Source organism: Sycon ciliatum, chromosome 4, assembly GCF_964019385.1.
Source record: "Sycon ciliatum chromosome 4, ocSycCili1.1, whole genome shotgun sequence".
Classification (NCBI taxonomy): Eukaryota; Metazoa; Porifera; class Calcarea; order Leucosolenida; family Sycettidae; genus Sycon; species Sycon ciliatum.
Genome location: NC_088646.1, coordinates 9,536,550 through 9,559,890, shown reverse-complemented (window position 1 = coordinate 9,559,890; position 23,341 = coordinate 9,536,550). Strand labels below are relative to the sequence as shown.

The 23,341-nt window shown below is 50.5% G+C and overlaps 4 protein-coding genes across 5 annotated transcripts; all 4 read left to right on the top strand.

Annotated features, from left to right (window-relative positions):
- Window positions 1-318: 318 nt before the first annotated feature.
- On the top strand, window positions 319-2,148 carry LOC135814360 (isoaspartyl peptidase-like). Its single transcript, XM_065327472.1, has one exon. The coding sequence runs from the start codon at window positions 706-708 to the stop codon at window positions 1,720-1,722; it is 1,017 nt and encodes a 338-aa protein (XP_065183544.1). The 5' UTR covers window positions 319-705; the 3' UTR covers window positions 1,723-2,148.
- Window positions 2,149-7,101: 4,953 nt separating this feature from the next.
- Window positions 7,102-8,714, top strand: LOC135814359 (isoaspartyl peptidase-like). Its single transcript, XM_065327471.1, has one exon. It carries the CDS (start codon window positions 7,450-7,452, stop codon window positions 8,416-8,418), a length of 969 nt encoding a protein of 322 aa, XP_065183543.1. The 5' UTR covers window positions 7,102-7,449; the 3' UTR covers window positions 8,419-8,714.
- A 1,105-nt stretch (window positions 8,715-9,819) lies between these two features.
- Window positions 9,820-13,246, top strand: LOC135814358 (uncharacterized). The gene is made up of 3 exons (XM_065327470.1): window positions 9,820-10,457; window positions 11,186-11,416; window positions 12,250-13,246. Exons 1-3 carry the CDS (start codon window positions 10,133-10,135, stop codon window positions 13,026-13,028), a joined length of 1,335 nt encoding a protein of 444 aa, XP_065183542.1. The 5' UTR covers window positions 9,820-10,132; the 3' UTR covers window positions 13,029-13,246.
- Window positions 13,247-13,820: 574 nt separating this feature from the next.
- Window positions 13,821-23,229, top strand: LOC135814357 (histidine triad nucleotide-binding protein 1-like). 2 transcript variants are annotated; one of them, XM_065327468.1, is made up of 5 exons: window positions 13,821-14,175; window positions 15,791-15,895; window positions 19,785-19,857; window positions 21,793-21,921; window positions 22,659-23,229. In XM_065327468.1, the coding sequence occupies exons 1-4, from the start codon at window positions 13,885-13,887 to the stop codon at window positions 21,882-21,884; spliced, it is 561 nt and encodes a 186-aa protein (XP_065183540.1). In that variant the 5' UTR covers window positions 13,821-13,884; the 3' UTR covers window positions 21,885-21,921; window positions 22,659-23,229. The 2 variants fall into 2 exon arrangements, with proteins under 2 accessions (XP_065183540.1, XP_065183539.1); XM_065327467.1 differs by lacking the exon at window positions 22,659-23,229 and having other exon boundaries at window positions 21,793-22,295.
- The last annotated feature ends 112 nt before the right edge of the window (window positions 23,230-23,341 follow it).

Here is a 23,341-nt window from a genome sequence, read left to right as displayed (position 1 = left end):
CATCACCACTCCATGTGCGACTGTCCGATTGTCCCTCGCGAGTCGCGAGTATAAAGTTAGTAAGCTCGATCAAGGGCCCGACCCTGCTACATGTTCATGATACGTAAGTCACTTTTGCTGTTTTGACCGTGATATGAAACAAGACTCAAGAGCAAGCCATAGAATATAAGGTAGCCTACAAAACATAAGTGCAATAAACGATTGTGACAAGCTGCTTGAAGCAGTTTCTGTTGGCAAGTGTTTCCTGAACTGGCTCAGTGAAGATGGAATATCAGCAGTGCCACGCGGAAAGCGATGACACGCAGATCTACATACTACATGTACTCCCTGTGCTGGTGTGCAGTCACGAGTGCTTCGGTGCTGACAATGACAGTCACACTGCAGTGGCTATGTGCACTGTCTGTCGTTGGAAGTACTCAGTAAACAAACTAAACATCCGCAAGTCGCCAAGGCGAAGGGAAGCTTCCTCACTCCTTAGTTCTTTTTCCTGATGTACTAGTGTTCTTTTCAGTTATTAATTCTCTTTGCGCCTTGGACAGGTAGGTCGGCGTGTCGAGCTACCCTGGCCCTTGAACAACCACCTGAATGAAAGGGAGTTAATCTGCTCAGTCTGCTGTCCAGCTCTGTGAAGCGCTTCGGACGACGCGACATTCATTCAACTGGGAGAAGTCACCATTGCGGAATTCCGGAACGCTGCAGCAGCCAATGTCCTGGGCGGTAGCACTCCATGGTGGGGCGGGGGACCTTAGCAGAAGTTTGGACGGCAAACCGTATCGCGATGCCCTGGACGCGTGTCTGCAACGAGGTGTAGAGGTGGTGTGTGGCAGGCAAGCGCCATCCTTTGCGCCTTACAGCCACCTCAACATGGCCACGCAAGCAGCCATCGAGACGGTCGTGGCTCTTGAAGACTGTGACCTGTTCAATGCTGGTCGTGGCGCTGTGCTCAATTCAGACGGGCAGGTTGAAATGGAGGCGCAGCTGATGAACAGCGATGGCGAATCCGGAGCCTGTGCAGGGCTGACGTGTGTGAGAAACCCTGTACTAGCTGCAGAGCGAGTCATGACAAAGACGTCACATGCCTTTCTGGCAGGCCCATCAGCTGAGGACTTTGCCGTCCGCGAAGGACTGCACACCGAACCTCGGGATTATTTCACAACGGCGATGCGGCGCAAGCAGTTAGAAATTGCACAGCACAACGGCAGCAAGTCCGCCGTTCTGGATCACAATATTGATACGGAGAATGGCAAGGCTGAACCAGTTCAGCGTGAGAGCGGCCATGGCGGTAGTCATGACGACGGTGCGCTAGGTACAGTCGGAGCAGTGGTCAAAGACACTGACGGCAATATTGCCATCGCTGTGTCCACTGGAGGTATGACCAACAAGATGCCTGGCCGAGTCGGTGATTCGCCCATTGTGGGAGCCGGGGGCTTTGCATCCCAGCAAGCCGGGGTGTGCGCAACCGGTAAAGGTGAAACGTTCTTCAGGCACTCGACGTGTGCGCACATCTGCGCAGCTATGGAGTATGGAGAGCTTACATTACAACAGGCATGTGAAGCTGAACTTGGCAAACTGCAAACAGGTGATGGCGGTGTGATAGGAGTGGACAGTAACGGCAAGGTGGTGTTCCACTTCGTCTCAAGGGGAATGCTCCGCGCGATGGAGGAGTCATCTGGCCGCAGAGGTATAGGAGTCTGGGGAGAGTGGGTAGAAAAGAACTTCTAGCTAAAGAGTCAGTATGTACTATATGCAGCAAACACTTGGCTGAATTCCGGGCCGGCCTCCATGCGGATAGCTTAGAGAAATCGGAATTCAACGTTTCCAGAAAGACGGAATCAGTGGAAACGTGGTGTGCGTTCTCTTCATCGTGCCAACGCTATCACTTCAATGCCATTATATTGATATCCCTTCTATGAATACTATAATCTATCTGTATCTTTTTCTTTTTAACAATGTAAGATATCTACAGTTGCAAAGAGAATACAAGAGAGTGCTCACCATCTCATTTACCTACCTACCTACCTACCTACCTACCTACTTACCTACCTACCTACCTACCTACTTCGAGTACCTACCTACTACTAGTGTCATGCTAAAGGAGCTATGTCAACATCTGTTCAATTATCTAAAAAAGAAAGTCACTCTGGCGCACATCCTTTAGAATTACTGGTACGCGTACCGTGACGCCGGAGTGCTACTGAGTATGTGAAAGTAAGTCACTAGTTAAGTTTAGTTTTAGTTTAGTTTTGTGAAGGAGAGGTTGGTGCGACTTCGGCGATACTTGGGGAATTCTGTGTTGCTCCCTACGTGGGAGCTGGCGCTATTCCTGCCGACTTGAATCTCAATTGACTGACTCACGACTGCCATCCAGAACACACGAGAAGTCCATGGAACCTTCCACTCGGCAAACCTGCAAGAAAGCACCACTCCCTGATCAATACACAGTGTTTCGGGGAATTCACCCCTCATCAGTTGAGCTTGAGTAGGCTGAGGAAGATTTTGCCTGAAGAGCACCACTTATATAGTGCTCTCCAGGCACAAACATCATCAGGGATACAAACTTACAGAGATGCTCCGTTTCCAGCGCGACAAACACCTCGTGAACACCAGATAGCAGCGTGTCGCTCATGGAGGTGCTGAACAAACGTTGAGGACCGTTGGCCATTCACAACGTTGTTGCCTCCAAACTATGTAATTCGCAAGCCCGTGCCGGGGACAACAATTAGTTTAGTTTTATAACGTTTATTCCAAGCAATACATGTACATACATGTACATGGGGTAGCCAATGACCACGTTGCGTGGTGATTGCAGGGTTTATAGCCAACCACAGCTAGCAAGCCAGGAAAGAGTAAGAAGTCCGAAAAGAACAGGAAAAGAAAAAGAAGCAGCCACTGCGAATAGCCATTGCAATGCAGAAGAGTGGGCTAGAGGAAGGGAGAGTTGGTTCCTGGTGGAGCTATCCTGTCGAAACCAGTCAAATTCAAGTGTTTAAAATGCGGGGTATTTTTAAAGTCGAATACGATGGATACGACAGTACATCAGGATTCGTCGTCTTTCCAGGAGAGGTCTGGTCGAGAATAACATACATTGTATAGAGAGCCACACTAGAAAGGGACTTGGGCATAATTATGATAAAGAATCTTAGGTATCAAGGGATCGATTGTGAATTTCCAGACTACTAGTAATTACCACATACCGTGAAACGGCATAGCGCACCTCCTCGCCATGGGACATAGATAATTATCTGTACTGCGGGCGCCTGGGCGATGCATGGCTGGCGGTATCCGGCATAGCAGGCTGGTACATCAAGTAGCGCATGGCACATAGATGATGACACAGCAACGACATAGCTCGATTGCGACGTACGTTTCGTCCCCGCTGGACTCATCAGGCAATATTCTTCTTGGATGTCTTCATACGGAGCTTGACTCGTGAGAATGAAGTCGAAGACACCACTGCAGCTGTACTTATGGTTGATAAATATGGTGGCGAAGACACACCTGGCAATATGGCGGTAAACACACGCCTGCCCACACACGCTCTCTAGGCTGCAAAGTTCTGGCACAGAGCTCTCCTTCTCACCACCGCCACCATCAGTTCGCGCCTGGCGCCTGGGCGATGCATGGCTGGCGGTATCCGGCATAGCAGCGGCATATCCGGCATGGCGGTATCCGGCATAGCATAACTGATGGTGGTGGTGGTGAGAAGGAGAGCTCTGTGCCAGAACTTTGCAGCCTAGAGAGCGTGTGTGGGCAGGCGTGTGTTTACCGCCATATTGCCAGGTGTGTCTTCGCCACCATATTTATCAACCATAAGTACAGCTGCAGTGGTGTCTTCGACTTCATTCTCACGAGTCAAGCTCCGTATGAAGACATCCAAGAAGAAGATTGCCTGATGAGTCCAGCGGGGACGAAACGTACGTCGCAATCGAGCTATGTCGTTGCTGTGTCATCATCTATGTGCCATGCGCTACTTGATGTACCAGCCTGCTATGCCGGATACCGCCAGCCATGCATCGCCCAGGCGCCCGCAGGCGCGAACTGATGGTGGTGGTGGTGAGAAGGAGAGCTCTGTGACAGAACTTTGCAGCCTAGAGAGCGTGTGTGGGCAGGCGTGTGTTTACCGCCATATTGCCAGGTGTGTCTTCGCCACCATATTTATCAACCATAAGTACAGCTGCAGTGGTGTCTTCGACTTAATTCTCACGAGTCAAGCTCCGTATGAAGACATCCAAGAAGAAGATTGCCTGATGAGTCCAGCGGGGACGAAACGTACGTCGCAATCGAGCTATGTCGTTGCTGTGTCATCATCTATGTGCCATGCGCTACCTGATGTACCAGCCTGCTATGCCGGATACCGCCAGCCATGCATCGCCCAGGCGCCCGCAGGCGCGAACTGATGGTGGTGGTGGTGAGAAGGAGAGCTCTGTGCCAGAACTTTGCAGCCTAGAGAGCGTGTGTGGGCAGGCGTGTGTTTACCGCCATATTGCCAGGTGTGTCTTCGCCACCATATTTATCAACCATAAGTACAGCTGCAGTGGTGTCTTCGACTTCATTCTCACGAGTCAAGCTCCGTATGAAGACATCCAAGAAGAAGATTTCCTGATGAGTCCAGCGGGGACGAAACGTACGTCGCAATCGAGCTATGTCGTTGCTGTGTCATCATCTATGTGCCATGCGCTACTTGATGTACCAGCCTGCTATGCCGGATACCGCCAGCCATGCATCGCCCAGGCGCCCGCAGGCGCGAACTGATGGTGGTGGTGGTGAGAAGGAGAGCTCTGTGCCAGAACTTTGCAGCCTAGAGAGCGTGTGTGGGCAGGCGTGTGTTTACCGCCATATTGCCAGGTGTGTCTTCGCCACCATATTTATCAACCATAAGTACAGCTGCAGTGGTGTCTTCGACTTCATTCTCACGAGTCAAGCTCCGTATGAAGACATCCAAGAAGAAGATTGCCTGATGAGTCCAGCGGGGACGAAACGTACGTCGCAATCGAGCTATGTCGTTGCTGTGTCATCATCTATGTGCCATGCGCTACTTGATGTACCAGCCTGCTATGCCGGATACCGCCAGCCATGCATCGCCCAGGCGCCCGCAGGCGCGAACTGATGGTGGTGGTGGTGAGAAGGAGAGCTCTGTGACAGAACTTTGCAGCCTAGAGAGCGTGTGTGGGCAGGCGTGTGTTTACCGCCATATTGCCAGGTGTGTCTTCGCCACCATATTTATCAACCATAAGTACAGCTGCAGTGGTGTCTTCGACTTCATTCTCAGGAATTGTTCCTGTACATTGTATATCCGAGGGCAAGGGTCTGGAAAAGGATGCCCAGGCCAGGGTCTGGAAAGGTGCTTTATATCCAAGCCAAAAAGAAAGGTCACGATATTATACCCAGGGTACTATACTGAAGTAACTCTTAGTTTCACTGGTCATGTAACGCAGAGTTAAAACACTTTCTCTGTCTTACGTACACGTCTTCTTGCCATTTTGGACACGCTACTAAAAGGCCCCATGCTGGCTGAACAACAGCATGGCACGACAGCAGCCGTGCGTGCGCACACACACATACACCCAGCTTCTGGGCCGGCTCGAGCGCTTGGCACTACATTCGTAGGGCAAAAAGCCACTCGCTCCAACATCGGTCACGGTGTACGCGAGTCATGGTGATTCGGAGGAGAACCATTTTTACCTCGCCGCTGGAAAGTAATGGTTGCATGGCTATGGACCAGTATGGGGAAGGAATTGCCAAAGATGATGGGCCAGTGCGAGAGGTTCACACACCTACACGTCACATTTCGTTCCTTAACCTTCTAGGAGCCGCCCCATTATGGCCATACATGTACTTCAATGAATACGAACTGCTGGAAGTTGAGGGAATGGCATTAAATATACCTTGTTTTGTTGAAAACATGTTGTTGGTTGACAGCATGTTACAAGGCGGAGGACCACTGTGTTGTTGTAGAAGTTTATTTAACGTCGCACCACAAAAAAATGTGTTCGGAAACAGTACCCCTTACTACAACTATCCACCGTTGGCAGAGCCCCGGTCTTGCCACCATTTGAACCGTATGGGTGTTAGCCCTGGTTCTGACCCTCCTTTTACTAGGGAGTTGTTTGAGTCTTCTTGTTTTTTTGTTTGTTATTGCACTGTCAGTCGGGTTGTCTTCGCTCGTTAATGGCAGCCTTGGCAGGGCTCTGCCAACCGTAGATGGTTGTGGTAAGGAGCACTGGCCGCTTGAAACACAGTGGTCCTCCGCCCTGTAACATGCTGTCAACCAACAAAGAAGGTAGCGTAGTCGTTAGTTGAAGGAAGTGTCTGCAAGCATGTGTCAAACCACAACAGCCTGTGGACAGCCAGGCCACAAAGGTCGAGAGCTGGAGAGCTCAGTAGTACCTACAGACCGGGTCAGCAGCAGCACTGAGCAGTGACGGTGTACATGCCGGTGTAGCAGCAGCAGCAGCTCTCTACAGTTGAAGAGCACAGGATGAGGTGTTCCCTCTTACTATACTACCCGTATTACAGGATTAGTCTTACTCTTACTTCTTAGTCTTACTCCAGTCTGTTCACTACTGCTTAGTGTTCACTCAATCAATTTCTTTGTGCCTGTACGAAAGTTTAGCAGCAGCAGCTCGGAGCAGTGACCGGGTAGACCTACATGTAGCCGGGCATTTGGAGGATCCATCTGATCAACCAAGGCTCAGATTGGCGACGGATAGGGAGGAACACTGAAGGGAGTTGGAGGGCAATCATTTTTGTCTTTCACTTCAGGTCACGCCGCAATGCTAATGACGATGTCAATGTCATGTCATTGACATTGTACTTTGTACTCATGTAGATCTACACGAGTAACGGTGGTGCATTGCCATGGCCGCGCCATTGCATATTTCAGTAGATTTTTGTAGATCTACGCACATTACGATACGCTTAGCATGCAATCACTCAGTCAGTGTCACGGTCACTTTCTCTCATGTATTCACGTCGCGTCGTAACATAGCCTGGAAGCCGAAGACTGGCGAAGGACTACATGTACATGAAAATAATGTCACTTGACATGTCTTCAGTCGCTCGCGCCTCGATCTTCACCACGTATTAGTACAATAGTAGATCTACCAGGCGGCCAGGCCAGGGAGTCGGACTCGATCATAAATCTCCGACTACGACTCGACTCCCTGCTCTTCATCCACGAAAATATCACGGTTTCCGTCGGAACGAGTGCCATTTTTGCCTATGCAGGCCAGCCGCAACTGTAGGCTTTTATTTTTCTGACTGTCTCCATTCTTTACTCTATGCAGATTACTTACCTCAATTTCAAATCAATGTATCAATCTTGACTACTACCACCGGTATTGCTAGGATATTATTCATTATCATCATTGGTTTGTGCGTTCAATAAAACACCTTTTCAGTAGGATTTAGTAGAATTTATCAAGCAAGACATAAGCTGCTATTGGCAAAATGTCTTGGACGTTGGCGCTTCACGGTGGTGCTGAAAACGTGAGTCTTGACGAAGATCGCAAGGAGTACAAAGATGCGTTAGCGGCCTGTCTGGATCGTGGTGCGAGTGTTCTCTCCGAGCGCTCGCCGCCCTCGTTCTCTCCCTATGCTCATCTGAACATAGCCACGCAGGCCGTCATTGAAACAGTCATGGCTCTGGAAGACTGTGATCTGTTCAATGCTGGTCACGGATCATTGTTCAATGAGGACGGCCTGTTTGAGATGGACGCCCAAGTTATGGATAACCGTGGCCACTGCGGTGCGTGTGTGGGACTGTCGAGAATCCGAAATCCTATCCTGGCGGCCGAGAAGATCATGAGCAACACCCCACACGCACTCGTTACAAGTCCATCGGCTGAGGAGTTCGCTATTAAGCATGGACTCAGGACAGAGACTCACCAGTATTTCCACACTGAGCGGCGATTCAAAGCATGGCAGGCAGTTCGCGAAGCCAAGAAAACGGCGTCGGGGCAGGACGGAGCAGATGTTAACGAGCACTGCCGTGGCACTGTCGGTGCCGTTGCTAAAGATAAGCAGGGCAATATCGCCTGTGCTGTTTCTACTGGAGGCACAATCGACAAGATGCGTGGCAGAGTTGGGGATTCCCCCATCATAGGCGGTGGCTGCTATGCTGGATCGAGCGCCGGGGTGTGTGGAACAGGCAAGGGTGAGGTGTTCCTCTACCACAACACATGCGGTCGTATCTGCGCGGCCATGGACTATGCGGGCTTGTCGCTGCAGGATGCGTGCGAGAGGGAGATGAGCGCGATGGCCGCTGGTTCCGGTGGCGTCATCGCCATTGACAGCGACGGTGGGTGTGTGATGCAGCACAGTACGCAAGCAATGCCGCGCGCCATGCAAGACTCGGCGGGCCGTCGGAAAATTGCCATCTGGAAGGAGTGGGAAGAAAACCAAGAAGTCTCGGAGTGAAATCGTGCACCGGGTGACTTAGATCACAATGATATTTGCCAACCACACATCCACGCACACGTACAGTTCCTGAACAAGCGTGTGCACGTGCGCTGAAAGCTCTCAAGGCTAACATTCCAACTTCAGTCTAGCATAGTGTTGGTTGAGAAATACACAGTGGGACTAATTCAGTGCCTCTTACACTACCTCCCCATATTATTATATAATAATTATTATATACCCTTGTCGTAATTGTACAATGTCGTGTACCTCATGTATTGGTGTTCGGCTTGTGATTCTGAGGCTTTGCTTCTTGACTGTTGTTGCTGTGAATGCTGAGCCTTAGCCCGTGATTCTGAGCAATGCTCCCCTCTCCACTCTGCGCACCAGTCCAGTCTTTCTGCACTGAAGTCTGAATCCAGGCAGACCGGCAAAGCAAACGCACAGATGCATAGCATAGCAGGTTACAATCATGTTAGAATACTATTTATTTGTACTAAGGTCACCAGCAGGCGCTGATCACTACTGGTTCAAGGTGGTAGGAGTGTATGGTGCATGACTGTATACTGTAAATATACAAATTTTCGGCAGCTATTTAATTTCGGCTATATTCGGCACCGACCCAAAACGCCTAAATTAAAACGCCGATGAAATTTTTCACAGCATCTGTCGCACTATACTAGCGCCTCTACCCCACGCCGAAAATAAATCGCCGCCGAAATGTCAAAATTCGTTAAGTGCCGAAATTTTGCAGCGCCGAAATTTTGTATATTTACAGTACCCGCCGGTCAGAGTCATGTGTGCAGCCCATGTGCAGGTGGAGCGAGTTCACTTCCTGCCCACATCAGGGCTAGGACCTTTTTAGTGCCAAAAATGACCGTTTCCGTGCAGCTGCCAGACTGGAGTACATGAGGCCCAGAACCGTGAGCCCAGATCAAATGAGGCATGATACGAGGCGCTATTCGATCGATTGTGCAGCCGTGGTTTCTCTTGTGCTTGCTCTGTAGGGGTTGTGCCGAACTAGGCCGGGCTTGCAGACAATGCTTCAGAGGTGGAGAAAGACATGATAATGAGCCAAGGACACTGAGTGACATTCAAACCGACCAGACCCGCAGGGGCCAGGGCCGGCTGTGGACCAGATGAGGGTGGATGGGCAGTGGAGGTCGAAGTGTGCCATACAGAGGTCGAAGTGTGCCATACAGACTCGTGACCTACCGATGTCCCATGCATCATGTGGGTGGTCGGTGAAGGCCAGCATCATGGGCCATCGCCAGCCTTCCAGGGTTTTATCCGATCGGATGATCAGACCAAGTAAAGTTCTGACTTCGATTTGACCTTCTGACCTGTTGTCAGTGTTAGTGTTATCGTTGTACTTGTACTTGTAGCCTTGTACTTGTTGTAGGCCGCGAAGTAGTTACAGCATGCTATGCCTATGGCTGGATTAGTTCTAACCAGTTACCTTCGACTTTGTGGTGGATCCCGTGATCATGGTCATCACAGGGATAGCAAAGGACATGATGATGGTAGCCAGGTCCCGTTTTCCGACAGCCATTCCTGAAATAATTCATTCATTTCATATTTGCACTCCCGAATCAACAATCGACCTTGTCCGGGGCCGTTTGAACGACTTCTGCTGCACAATCTGCCTGAGACTGAGCGAAGACGCTGCAAAGAGGAAGGCGATACTGTTCTCCGGCTGTGGTTCAAACCGCTGGACTGCGCTCTCCTTGCCGACATGGAGACTTGGGTGGCAGAGTTTGTGCTGCTGCTAATGGTGACCCTGGCGGTTACTTCTATCCTTGGTTCGCCGTTCAAGGAGCTAGGCTCGTTCAATGCTGAGAACCCGTCCTTCCTTTACCTTGGAAGAGAATACCACGCAGGTCAGACTGGACACAACTGGACGCTATTGGTTTCATCGTTCAGCGGCAATCCATTCGCTAAAGATGGCGTCTACATAGCGCGAAATATCCAACAGCTGCTGTTTTCGAGCACATCGCAAATCCAGCTGTCCGAAGTCAGCAACAGAGTCGTGTGGCCCAACGAGTTCCGCCTTGTGCCAGGTACAGTAGCACTCTTGTACTCAAGTCGGAGAATGTACCTGCAGCAGAAGTACATGTCGACCTTGTACTCATGCTTCGCTGAGTCGCCGAGCATGCAGAGACTGAATCTCATCCGCAGTGTCTGCCATTTCGGATAGCTGCTTAGCAAATCAAAGTGGGCCATGAGAATTACAGTGCTGGCAACTGAAATCCGACCCACTGAGCGGTGGGTTCACATAATTCTTTGCGATGTGAGCGCACCGCTCAGGGGGTCGGATTTCACTTGCCAGCACTGTATTATATCGATCCTCATTTGCCAGAGGTTGTGAGGATATCTGAATCTATGAGCATGTATGAGCGGTCTGATTGCATGCAATGCAGGGAAGTAACCTTGGCTTCGCACTGCTGATTGCGTTGCCGTTGATGTCCAAAAGGCGGCTCACTATTAAAGATTGGGTGCATGCCTTCGGGAAGTCATCACCAGCGGCCTGTGATAGAGATTAGTGTCAGATTACCACATGTAATAGATGAATCCACTGCCGGCATACTTTCCCATGTAATGATATGTGCTGCTGGAATTGCTGCTACTAGTGCACGATAGCTTAGTGGCAGAGCACCGTTTGGCCATCATAGTAAGCGAGAGCGTGGTGACCGTGATGATTCAATTTTTTTCTTCAGACTCTTCCCATTTCAACTCCCTCAGCCTTGTGAATGTTTTGCTTTGCGTACCATGTCGTTGCGTTGTGCAGAAGGTGTATTCCCGGGATCCGACATAGCCAGTGCTTCAACAGGATTCTTAGTGCCGGGCAAGACCAAAGGCTCGGTATCGTTGTTCGACCTTGGCGCTAATCCCATCACCGGACCACATGTCATAACATCAACGTCCAGCAGTTGGTTCTATCACAAGATCATATGGCACGATATGAATGGCGATGGTCGTATGGACATTCTTACAGCAAGGGCGGACAAACCTCTTCTAGGTGAGCCTTCAGGCCACCCTTTGTTAATTCATTGTTTAACGTCCTTTTTTTCGCGAAAAGGTACGCGGGAGGGCGGAAAAAAAACAAAAGCCCATTCCAAAAACTGGAAACCCCAATCAAACATTTTGACCAGTAAAGCATGTGATAATATTTATATACAATATTTCTGGGTCAAACGGCACTTGCAGGCATAGAACAACACTCTTTGATGGTACATTGGAGCACATGCCTGATGAATCCAACAAAACAGGTACATAGCATGGAGTTAGCATGTCATGAATTCATTACATCTGAATTTTTTACTAGGACACACACCGTACGATATTTAAAAGCCAACAAAAAAAGAAAAAGAACACAAGACAAAGGCATGCCCGGGAGGCAAGATTATAAGTTTAAGGTCATGATCGGCACACTGTGAAACTACACAATCATGTATTTACAACTTCGCATATTATTGGCAATATTGGTACTACTACTTTCTTGTTTTTTTTCCGGTCGGAGGCAAAAAGGTACGCGGGCGCGGACGTTAAACAACGAAAAAAGAAAGGGTGGCCTTATGCTTAGGTCCGGATGTTGCCATATGCTTATCAACCAAAATAGCTTTGAAGACTTGGGAGAAACTTATGGAGAGGTTCTGCGGCTTCCGGGGCCTTGTTTTACACTTACTTCCGAGACAAGAAGTCCGATGGCCTGGCTGTGTCACTGGTTGTCCCCTTCATGGCATCGTGAGAAAAAGATATGTGTAATGAATGGTCGCAGTATTACTGTAAATGCGCAGTGTATGGGTACATCTAACACAATTGCTTTTCCGGATGTTCTGCTCGCTGCTGTAGGGTCAACGAAGGCCGAGCTGCTCTGGCTTGAGCAGCCGGAGTCAAATCCGCTGGACTCCATCTGGCAGGAGCACTCGTTGCTTGAGGGTGGTCCGGATGTGTTCTTCATCCTGGTGAACATAACCAACGCAGCTGGACAGCGGGCGCCGTACCTACTCTGTGCCAACTACTTTGGTAAAGAGTTACAGCTGGTGTGGCCTCTGTTTGATAGCAGCACTGGCCATGTTGACTGGTCACCCAGTTCACTGCGCACAAGGAAGATAGATACCCTTGACGCGCCATTTGCTCTGCACACAGTCGATGCCAACGCAGACGGACGACTAGATCTGGCCGTGACCGTCAACAACGAAAAGAACGGCTCGGTCCGCTTCTACGAGATACCGGCGGACTTGACGAACGACACTGTCCCGTGGCCAATGCACATAGTTAGCACTGGGTACCACGCCCTCAAAGAGTCCATCGGCCGTGGCGCGCCAGGCAGCATATTCCCGCTGTGCCTGCCGAACGGCCAGCTTCTGGAGAACGGCAGCTGCTCACGCTCCTCACCGGCATCGGCAGCAGCTGCTCGCCCGTCGTTTGTGATGTCCGGTGATGATGGTGGCAATGTGTACCTGTTCAGTCCTACCGCAGAAGACTGGAAGTATGACAGGGAGGTAATACTGAACGTGGACGGAACTGTTGGGCAGTTGGCCATCGCCTCCATCGATAGCGAACAGCATCCATACCAAGTCTTTGTGCCAGACTACAATGGCCAGAAGATACACATTCTCTCAACTTGATTACCGTACAATTGTACATTTAAAAGTTGCCTATTATCATTATTCATATTTTTGTGACTAGGGCTGGCCCACTTTGCCTTCTTATGGGATACACAGGCTAGGAAACCTAGGATGATGGAAGAGTTATTTGAAGTACCTTCAAATCCTGTCCTTCAGATCGTCAATTCCAGCTGCAATTATGACTCCCTGGTGAAATTCGAATTGTCGGAAGCCCTCCATACCATGCCGGACTCGATGATCATCAGGGCACTCAGGCGCGTGCACCGGTGCCCTTCAAGGGGGGGGGGGGGGTCCGGGGGCCTCCCGGGAAAATTTAAAAAAAGAAGCAAAATCCTGCATTTTGAGCGAAAAAAGGGGGGTTCCGGGCACCCAGGAACCCATACGGGGCACGCGCCTGGCACTCACATCTTTTGGACAACCCCGGCACTACTAGTACTAGTCACTATGCCGGACTAGCACTGAGGGCAGTGACTCTAGTGAGGGCATTGACCACTGTCTTGTTGGCAGTTTTTGTCTCATCTTATCTGTTTTGATCAGGGAGTACTCCGAGTAGTCGATCTACCCGTAACCACCCCTGGTTTTGATCAGGGAGTCGTAAAATACCAGGTATTTTATGACTCCCTGGTTTTGATCGTGACATGAGCCTATGATTAGTATGAATATGACGAGTATGACTATGAGTCTCTGGTGGTTATTCATGTACTGTAGGGCTAGGGCCAAGTACACTATAGGGGACTCCCCGCCTTCATGCGTCACGTGTGCGTGTTCCACGTGCAGGCATCAAATCAGATTTGAAAAATGATCACCACTCCAGATCCATGGTCCTCCAGGCTCCAGTCTTTCACTTTTTTTAGGAATGAAGAACAGTGATCCTTGGACAATATTATTAGGAATTGTAGTAGGTCTTTGTGTGGCTACAGCGATGTTGCGTGGAAGGGTTGGTTGGAGGCTGGTATCCTCTGCTGTAGTATGCCAAACTCCGGCGCGTTCCGTGTTCTCGTCGTCGGCACGTCGCTCAAGTGGGAAAGATGAGGTCAGTGCTGCCCACACAGCTGCCCGGTCTGCTGCTTCCTCCAGCACACCCACTATATTCAGCAAAATCATCAGCAAAGAAATTCCAGCAGAAATCGTTCATGAAGATGATGTGGTAAGATTTTTTTGGAAATGATGGAAATCAGTGTCACGAGTGCAAGTACACCCAGGCTTGAAAAAAAGATGAGACGGGTTGTAAACAAACCGAAAACAAAACCGTGGTTGTCCATGTACCAGCATATGCACCGATTGTTATTTTGTCAATAGTAATTGTGAAGGGTTTCTACATTTGGTATGGTAGAGTATGTCAGTTTATAATGGCTGTTAGTTGTAGAACGTCAGTACCGTCCGTCCGTCAGTGTCATGCAATGTTATCGCATGAGCTGATAGTCAAGTAACTGATGGTGTTGTGGACATTATAGCGTAACCTGTAGTTCCTTTGTCCTTTTCTTTGCGATAAATACAATAATTATAACTCGGATACTGAGCCAGTAATAAATGAAAAATAGAAGAAAACACAAGGGAATGAGTTATGAAGCAACTATCCACGACTGTAACAAGGTAATACGCAGTCAGAAAGTGTGATAACAGGGCACAAAACTGACAAGCTACTGAGACATTCAACAACCTGAGACCTAGCTCTAACACATCTCCAGTGCGCAAACCAACGGCCTTCCAACTTGGAAGGCTCACGGAGGACCGAAGAGGGGAAGATGAGCGCAGCGAAAATGTACACAAGCTAAGTCGCACGGCAATAAAGAATACCGACTGTTACAGGACGATGACGAGACCAGCTAATAACATGACAATGCGGTCTACAATTCGAAGCAGCAAAGCAACACACCACCCAACTTGGGTGGGTCAGCAATATCAGAGATAAAGGAAGGGGGAAGCTTTGCGAAAACGAATTGTACAAAACCGGACGCCAATATCTAATGGTAACTTACGCCTTGTGCATGACAATATTGTGTTCGGTCCTACCTAACCGTGAACCTTCCAAGTTGGAAGACCGTTGGCTTGCGCACTGGAAACGTGTTAGAGCTAGGTCTCAGGTTGTTGAATGTCTCAGTAGCTTGTCAGTTTTGGGCCCTGTTATCGCACTTTCTGACTGCTTATTACCTAATACAGTCGTGGATACTCGTTCCCTTGTGTTTTCTTGTATTTTTCGTTTATTATTGGCTCAGTATTCGAGTTAAATTTTGGACACTTGATGAGCTATCACAAACAATATGGCGAAACGTGTGTCGTGTACTTGTTATCGTAGTCAACTCGTGAACATGGATAAAGGGAAAAAGAGAAATTTGCGACATTCGGATCTCCTGGGCATTCAAGATGAAATCTTTGCTTCAGTGGAGCCAGGGGAGGAGCCCAAGGGGCTGAGATGGCACCCTGGACCTCCACCCCTCCCCTAGGTTTGCAATTATGGGGGGGGGGGGGGTGTAACACCCTGGGCCTCAGCACCAATCCCAACACCTGTTCTCAGTTATGTTCTGCTACACCCGCCTGGTCCGACTGGTTCCATTATATGCCAGACGCTGTGCATCCGCAGACCTCTGAACACCGGGCTGTGTAGTACTGGTGTCGGGTGCTAACTTATTCATGAGCCCTGTTTTCATTGAGCCCAACAGGACACAGAAAGATGTGAGTGGCTCAGCGTAGTTCTTTGTGACAACTGGTGCATGAATTGAGTGCACTTGGTATTTGTGTCTTGTGTTTTGCTTCTACCTCAGAGCCTGGCTTTCCGCGACGTTAGCCCCCAGGCGCCCGTTCACATTCTTGTCATTCCAAAGCGTCAAATTCCGATGCTGTCTGACGCAGTCGAATCGGACAGCCAGGTACTAATACTAGTAGTCTTGTTACGCCTAAGATTGGGTGTTTTACTTCTTGGCATGTGTCTTTGTTGGTTTGTGGGTAGCAACAGTGTGAACATGTTTCTACATGGATCATTTTACCAATCCTGTGCATCAGTGGATCAGAATTGATGTAATGATAAGAACATGTCTTAGTAATTACAGCAGCAGCAGGGGCATGGGAAGGTATTTTAGGGTGGTACGGCTGTCCATCTGAAGTACAATTTACTAGAGGGGTTGGGGTGGCTCCTCTGAACATGTTTCGCAAATTTAGATCCCAAATCAGTGCATTTTATTGATTCACAGGGTACCTGGGACAAAGAGTGGTGCGGTCAATACCGTAGTGACCGTAGCGTGTCCGACGGCCCTGCACAATGCTACACGACGGCCCTGCACAATGCTACACGACGGCCCTGCACAATGCTACACGACGGCCCTGCACAATGCTACACGACCGCCCTGCACAATGCTACACGACGGCCCTGCACAATGCTACACGACGGCCCTGCACAATGCTACACGACGGCCCTGCACAATGCTACACGACGGCCCTGCACAATGCTACACGACGGCCCTGCACAATGCTACACGACGGCCCTGCACAATGCTACACGACGGCCCTGCACAATGCTACACGACGGCCCTGCACAATGCTACACGACGGCCCTGCACAATGCTACACGACGGCCCTGCACATTGCTACACGACGGCCCTGCACAATGCTACACGACGGCCCTGCACAATGCTACACGACGGCCCTGCACAATGCTACACGACGGCCCTGCACAATGCTACACGACGGCCCTGCACAATGCTACACGACGGCCCTGCACAATGCTACACGACGGCCCTGCACAATGCTACACGACGGCCCTGCACAATGCTACACGACGGCCCTGCACATTGCTACACGACGGCCCTGCACAATGCTACACGACGGCCCTGCACAATGCTACACGACGGCCCTGCACAATGCTACACGACGGCCCTGCACAATGCTACACGACGGCCCTGCACAATGCTACACGACGGCCCTGCACAATGCTACACGACGGCCCTGCACAATGCTACACGACGGCCCTGCACAATGCTACACGACGGCCCTGCACAATGCTACACGACGGCCCTGCACAATGCTACACGACGGCCCTGCACAATGCTACACGACGGCCCTGCACAATGCTACACGACGGCCCTGCACAATGCTACACGACGGCCCTGCACAATGCTACACGACGGCCCTGCACAATGCTACACGACGGCCCTGCACAATGCTACACGACGGCCCTGCACAATGCTACACGACGGCCCTGCACAATGCTACACGACGGCCCTGCACAATGCTACACGACGGCCCTGCACATTGCTACACGACGGCCCTGCACAATGCTACACGACGGCCCTGCACAATGCTACACGACGGCCCTGCACAATGCTACACGACGGCCCTGCACAATGCTACACGACGGCCCTGCACAATGCTACACGACGGCCCTGCACAATGCTACACGACGGCCCTGCACAATGCTACACGACGGCCCTGCACAATGCTACACGACGGCCCTGCACAATGCTACACGACGGCCCTGCACAATGCTACACGACGGCCCTGCACAATGCTACACGACGGCCCTGCACAATGCTACACGACGGCCCTGCACAATGCTACGCGACGGCCCTGCACAATGCTACACGACGGCCCTGCACAATGCTACACGACGGCCCTGCACAATGCTACACGACGGCCCTGCACAATGCTACACGACGGCCCTGCACAATGCTACACGACGGCCCTGCACATTGCTACACGACGGCCCTGCACAATGCTACACGACGGCCCTGCACAATGCTACACGACGGCCCTGCACAATGCTACACGACGGCCCTGCACAATGCTACACGACGGCCCTGCACAATGCTACACGACGGCCCTGCACAATGCTACACGACGGCCCTGCACAATGCTACACGACGGCCCTGCACAATGCTACACGACGGCCCTGCACAATGCTACACGACGGCCCTGCACAATGCTACACGACGGCCCTGCACAATGCTACACGACGGCCCTGCACAATGCTACACGACGGCCCTGCACAATGCTACACGACGGCCCTGCACAATGCTACACGACGGCCCTGCACAATGCTACACGACGGCCCTGCACAATGCTACACGACGGCCCTGCACAATGCTACACGACGGCCCTGCACAATGCTACACGACGGCCCTGCACAATGCTACACGACGGCCCTGCACAATGCTACACGACGGCCCTGCACAATGCTACACGACGGCCCTGCACAATGCTACACGACGGCCCTGCACAATGCTCCACGACGGCCCTGCACAATGCTACACGACGGCCCTGCACAATGCTACACGACGGCCCTGCACAATGCTACACGACGGCCCTGCACAATGCTACACGACGGCCCTGCACAATGCTACACGACGGCCCTGCACAATGCTACACGACGGCCCTGCACAATGCTACACGACGGCCCTGCACAATGCTACACGACGGCCCTGCACAATGCTACACGACGGCCCTGCACAATGCTACACGACGGCCCTGCACAATGCTACACGACGGCCCTGCACAATGCTACACGACGGCCCTGCACAATGCTACACGACGGCCCTGCACAATGCTACACGACGGCCCTGCACAATGCTACACGACGGCCCTGCACAATGCTACACGACGGCCCTGCACAATGCTACACGACGGCCCTGCACAATGCTACACGACGGCCCTGCACAATGCTACACGACGGCCCTGCACAATGCTACACGACGGCCCTGCACAATGCTACACGACGGCCCTGCACAATGCTACACGACGGCCCTGCACAATGCTACACGACGGCCCTGCACAATGCTACACGACGGCCCTGCACAATGCTACACGACGGCCCTGCACAATGCTACACGACGGCCCTGCACAATGCTACACGACGGCCCTGCACAATGCTACACGACGGCCCTGCACAATGCTACACGACGGCCCTGCACAATGCTACACGACGGCCCTGCACAATGCTACACGACGGCCCTGCACAATGCTACACGACGGCCCTGCACAATGCTACACGACGGCCCTGCACAATGCTACACGACGGCCCTGCACAATGCTACACGACGGCCCTGCACAATGCTACACGACGGCCCTGCACAATGCTACACGACGGCCCTGCACAATGCTACACGACGGCCCTGCACAATGCTACACGACGGCCCTGCACCATGCTACACGACGGCCCTGCACCATGCTACACGACGGCCCTGCACCATGCTACACGACGGCCCTGCACCATGCTACACGACGGCCCTGCACAATGCTACACGACGGCCCTGCACAATGCTACACGACGGCCCTGCACAATGCTACACGACGGCCCTGCACAATGCTACACGACGGCCCTGCACAATGCTACACGACGGCCCTGCACAATGCTACACGACGGCCCTGCACAATGCTACACGACGGCCCTGCACAATGCTACACGACGGCCCTGCACAATGCTACACGAATACCTTTTTAGTACAGGATAGCCGGTGATCGCAACTCCACAGGAACCCCGTTAGCAGAGCTGCAGGTGCCATTATTTGTCCGCTTGTCTTGGCTCTCCTGCGGCATAGGTAGTAGCAAGTATCTGTATCTCGTCTCCATCCCCTGGCTATCATTGAAAACGGCGACTCGTACACGTACTTAAATTTACATGTAATATACCCAATGATGATTTAGTCTAAGTCATATTCGTGTTATAGCTGTAGCTACCGGTGTTGTGCACAGCGCTGTACTACAGCGTATATGCTTTTTTTAACTTAGTTCTGTTGCCCGTTTGTGTTGTTCTGCATCATGTTGCAGATCCTTGGCCATTTACTGTGGGTTGCCAAGCAGGTTGCGGAGACCGAGAACCTTGCGAAAGGTTATCGCATCGGTGAGCTCCATGAACTGTTAATTCTCTGGCCATGGTGCTGGTGCAGTCAAACCTTACTGTGCTACTAGTATTATTCTCGATATGGTTTGGAGTTTTGGACAATGAGACATAGAAGAGTCAACTAATTAGGAGCAAGAAATGCACAACCAGCAGGTCAGTGAAACCCAAGAGAAGCCCCGAGCCCGTGAGAGAAGCACATCAAAAGCTCTGGCCTACGGGAGACAGCCTGCATGACGTACCTACGGCATGCAGCGCACACGGTCATAAGTGTACAGTAGTGTACACATGACAGAGTCAGGACATTCCTTCATGCCTTTTACTTTTTTTACTGTTTCGGATAGTTGCCGCGGTTGGCTATCACCCTTCATTTCACATTCATTTGTCATTGGCAGTCGTTTGACGAGCCAGGAAATGTCGAATAAATACCAAAAAAATACTACATCTCCCCTTTCAAGGCGCGCAGCAAGAGAGAGATAGCAAAGCAGGAATAAAGCTAACGACGAAAGAGTGACACCAAATGGCTAACAGAATCTGACAAGACTGTGCCCTGAGAAGAGAAAAGGTCCGAGAGATATAATGCAAGTATCCTGGAAATGCTCTGAAGAAATAACAGAGTTCAGCGAATTATTTACATCTGATGGGCGTATGAAAAAGCACGTCCAGAAAGGGATGGGAGTAACTGGAGATGAAGAACGTTGAACGGGAGACACTAGCTCACCAGTGTCTTCAGAGTCGACAGGAACTGCTGGAGGACAATGATGAGAGCATTGTGGTTGCGACGGAGAACAGAACCGGATGGCGTCCCAACAATTAGCGACCGGGTAGAATGCTCAGCAGTGACGATCTTTTCTGTCTGGGACAAAGACAGCGGTACCAGGAACCAGTGACGGAGCATCACGGGCACCATGACGAGAATTAAAATCCGATGCTTGCCGGGACTTCAGCGAGGCGTCTTTGGCAGCAAACACAGGGGGATTTACAAGGTATGGACGTCGAAGGTCTGCAGACATGGGCGAATGTGTCTGGATGCGGCGGCCCATGAGGAGTTCCACAGGAAGCCATGTGCTAGAGGACAGGCACGATAGCTCTGCAGATCAACGTAAGGATCACCTCCCCTCACCAGCAAATTCTTTAGGGTCTGCAGTCTCTGCACAGCGCGTTCTACTAAGCCATTGCCTTGCGGATGAAGAGGGCTGCTTGTGCGCTGAGTGGTTCCTTGCTCTCGAAGCCATGCTGCAACCTCTGCACTTGTGAATAGGGACCATTGGAAACGAACACATCTGGGTTGCCGTGATGCGCAAACATGGACTTCAGCTGCAGAATGACAGAAGCTGCAAGCTCAATCCATCGGGAGTAGTAGTCAACGACGGCTAAGTGCTGAGAACCTTAGAACTGCATGAAATCAGCAGCGAATTTCTGCCACCGGAACTCAGGAAGACATGAGGACAGCAGGGGCTCCACTGGCGATAGCTTGTCACGAGCACAGGCCTGACAATTGGACAAAATACCAGCCAACTTGGGCACTTAGACCTGTAGTCGTACTACATGTATAACACCTTATTATTTTACTTGAGGTCTGTGTTTCCCTTTTAAACATGTGCGCTCAGTCCTGTATAGTGCAGCATACTGAAGGATCCTTGCTCGTACATGTCTCCCCGTACTCCTGCCTTAGCATGCTGTACAGTGTAAAAGAAAAGGATTTATGATCTGGAAGTGTGGCTTGAGAAGGAAGTGCTAGATTTACAGTACATTCCCAGACAGAATCATAGTGTTTGCAATGTGCCCTTGGCGCACAGACACTCAGTTTTGTCCCTGGTTTAAGAAAAAACGGTTTACTCCTTTTCACTAGCTGTTTCTTGCTGTGTTCGTAAACAAGGGACACCCAGCAGAGTGAGTCACTCACCACTGCTGTTTCTTCTCTGCTTTGTATGACAGTGATCAATAACGGCGAACACGGAGCACAGTCAGTGTATCATCTCCATGTTCATTTGCTCGGTGGACGACAAATGCAGTGGCCGCCTGGATAGACAGCTGGATACGATACGCTTATCGCATTGTCCTTGGGTATACCGGGGCTTGCATGTGTTTCACTCTTTTAAAAATGGATTTGATATGGCTTTGTTAGTCATGTGCACCAAGCACCCAGCATCCATAGATTCACTCTCATACCCATGGTCGCAGCTATGTCACTTGCTGGAGGCCGACAGTTACTCTCTTTGTACGCATTATACTCAGAATTTAGGTATATGTTCCATGCATATCGGACTTGATGTTGGGGCTCTTTGCACGCTGCCCCTTGTAAACGTTCCCTCAAACAGCAGAACACCATTCTGATGGCGTTGACTTTAGTGCCAGCTTTTGCAATTCTGTTGCTAGTAGTACCCGGTGATGCCCTGTAGCGTGCACTGCCATTATGAGCAATACATCCGTGCACTCAATCCTATACTGCATTGTACAGTTACAGCAAGTGCAATCAGAACCAATGTGCACATTCAATGCAGAAATGGAAAAAAGGGGAGAAAGTATGTACATACAGGCAGATCATGTACATACTTTCTCCCCTTTTTCCATTCCTGCTCTCCTTCCCTTGTCCATCATCCCATCACTAAAAGTAATGAGATGCCCATGTGAGATGTAAGAAAAGAATTACCAGCTCCACAGGGTACGGTGACCGAGATATTAGCATCAATACAAACTTATGATGATGAAAGTCAGGCCAGGGGTGTATGTTCTTCCGATATCCCTCGCCTTTTCTTTCTTTTCCCGATCATTTAATATATGATCTATCCCTTTGCCTGCAGCTATCAGCAACAACCAATATCATGATGCGCGCATCAACACAAAGCAAAAAAATCAAAAACGAAATCAGAAGTGTAACCTGCTCTCGGAGAAGCAACGCTAACACACGCTTGGTTTTACAATGCCTCGACGAGTCATGCTCTGTTTTGCAATGCCACATGCACGACTCCTGATCGTTGAGGCTGCGAGTGCAGGATAGCTGCAGGGAACATGTAGCCATGGACATGGCACCACAACCCTGACAAGAATGTGATGCTATTCGCTTACTGGGCCTTACAAGCAGCATAAACACTTGTGCAAAGCAGCACAGAGATATTCCTCACACACAAACGCTTGTACAGTGCATATCGGTTATAGCGTGGGCGTGTAAAATAATATACTGCCTACAAGAATGAACTCTCATGTTTTCATAATCATAACATGGATTTCAAGTGCACATTTATTCTTACAAGCAATTTTATCCCATAGTTTTATCGGTCCTAAGAATGGACTTTGTGTAGCGAAACAGGCCAGTACAAAGTGTATCGCCTGTAGTAATACTAATAGCATCTGTCCAATTCCGTTCTCATCTGACTCTCGTTGCGTCGTAGTGCTGCAGATTCAACTGTTGTGATCATGTAACTCATTTTGCATAGCCACATGGTAAGCCTATGGGACTATGACCAACCACATGCACAGAAGTACT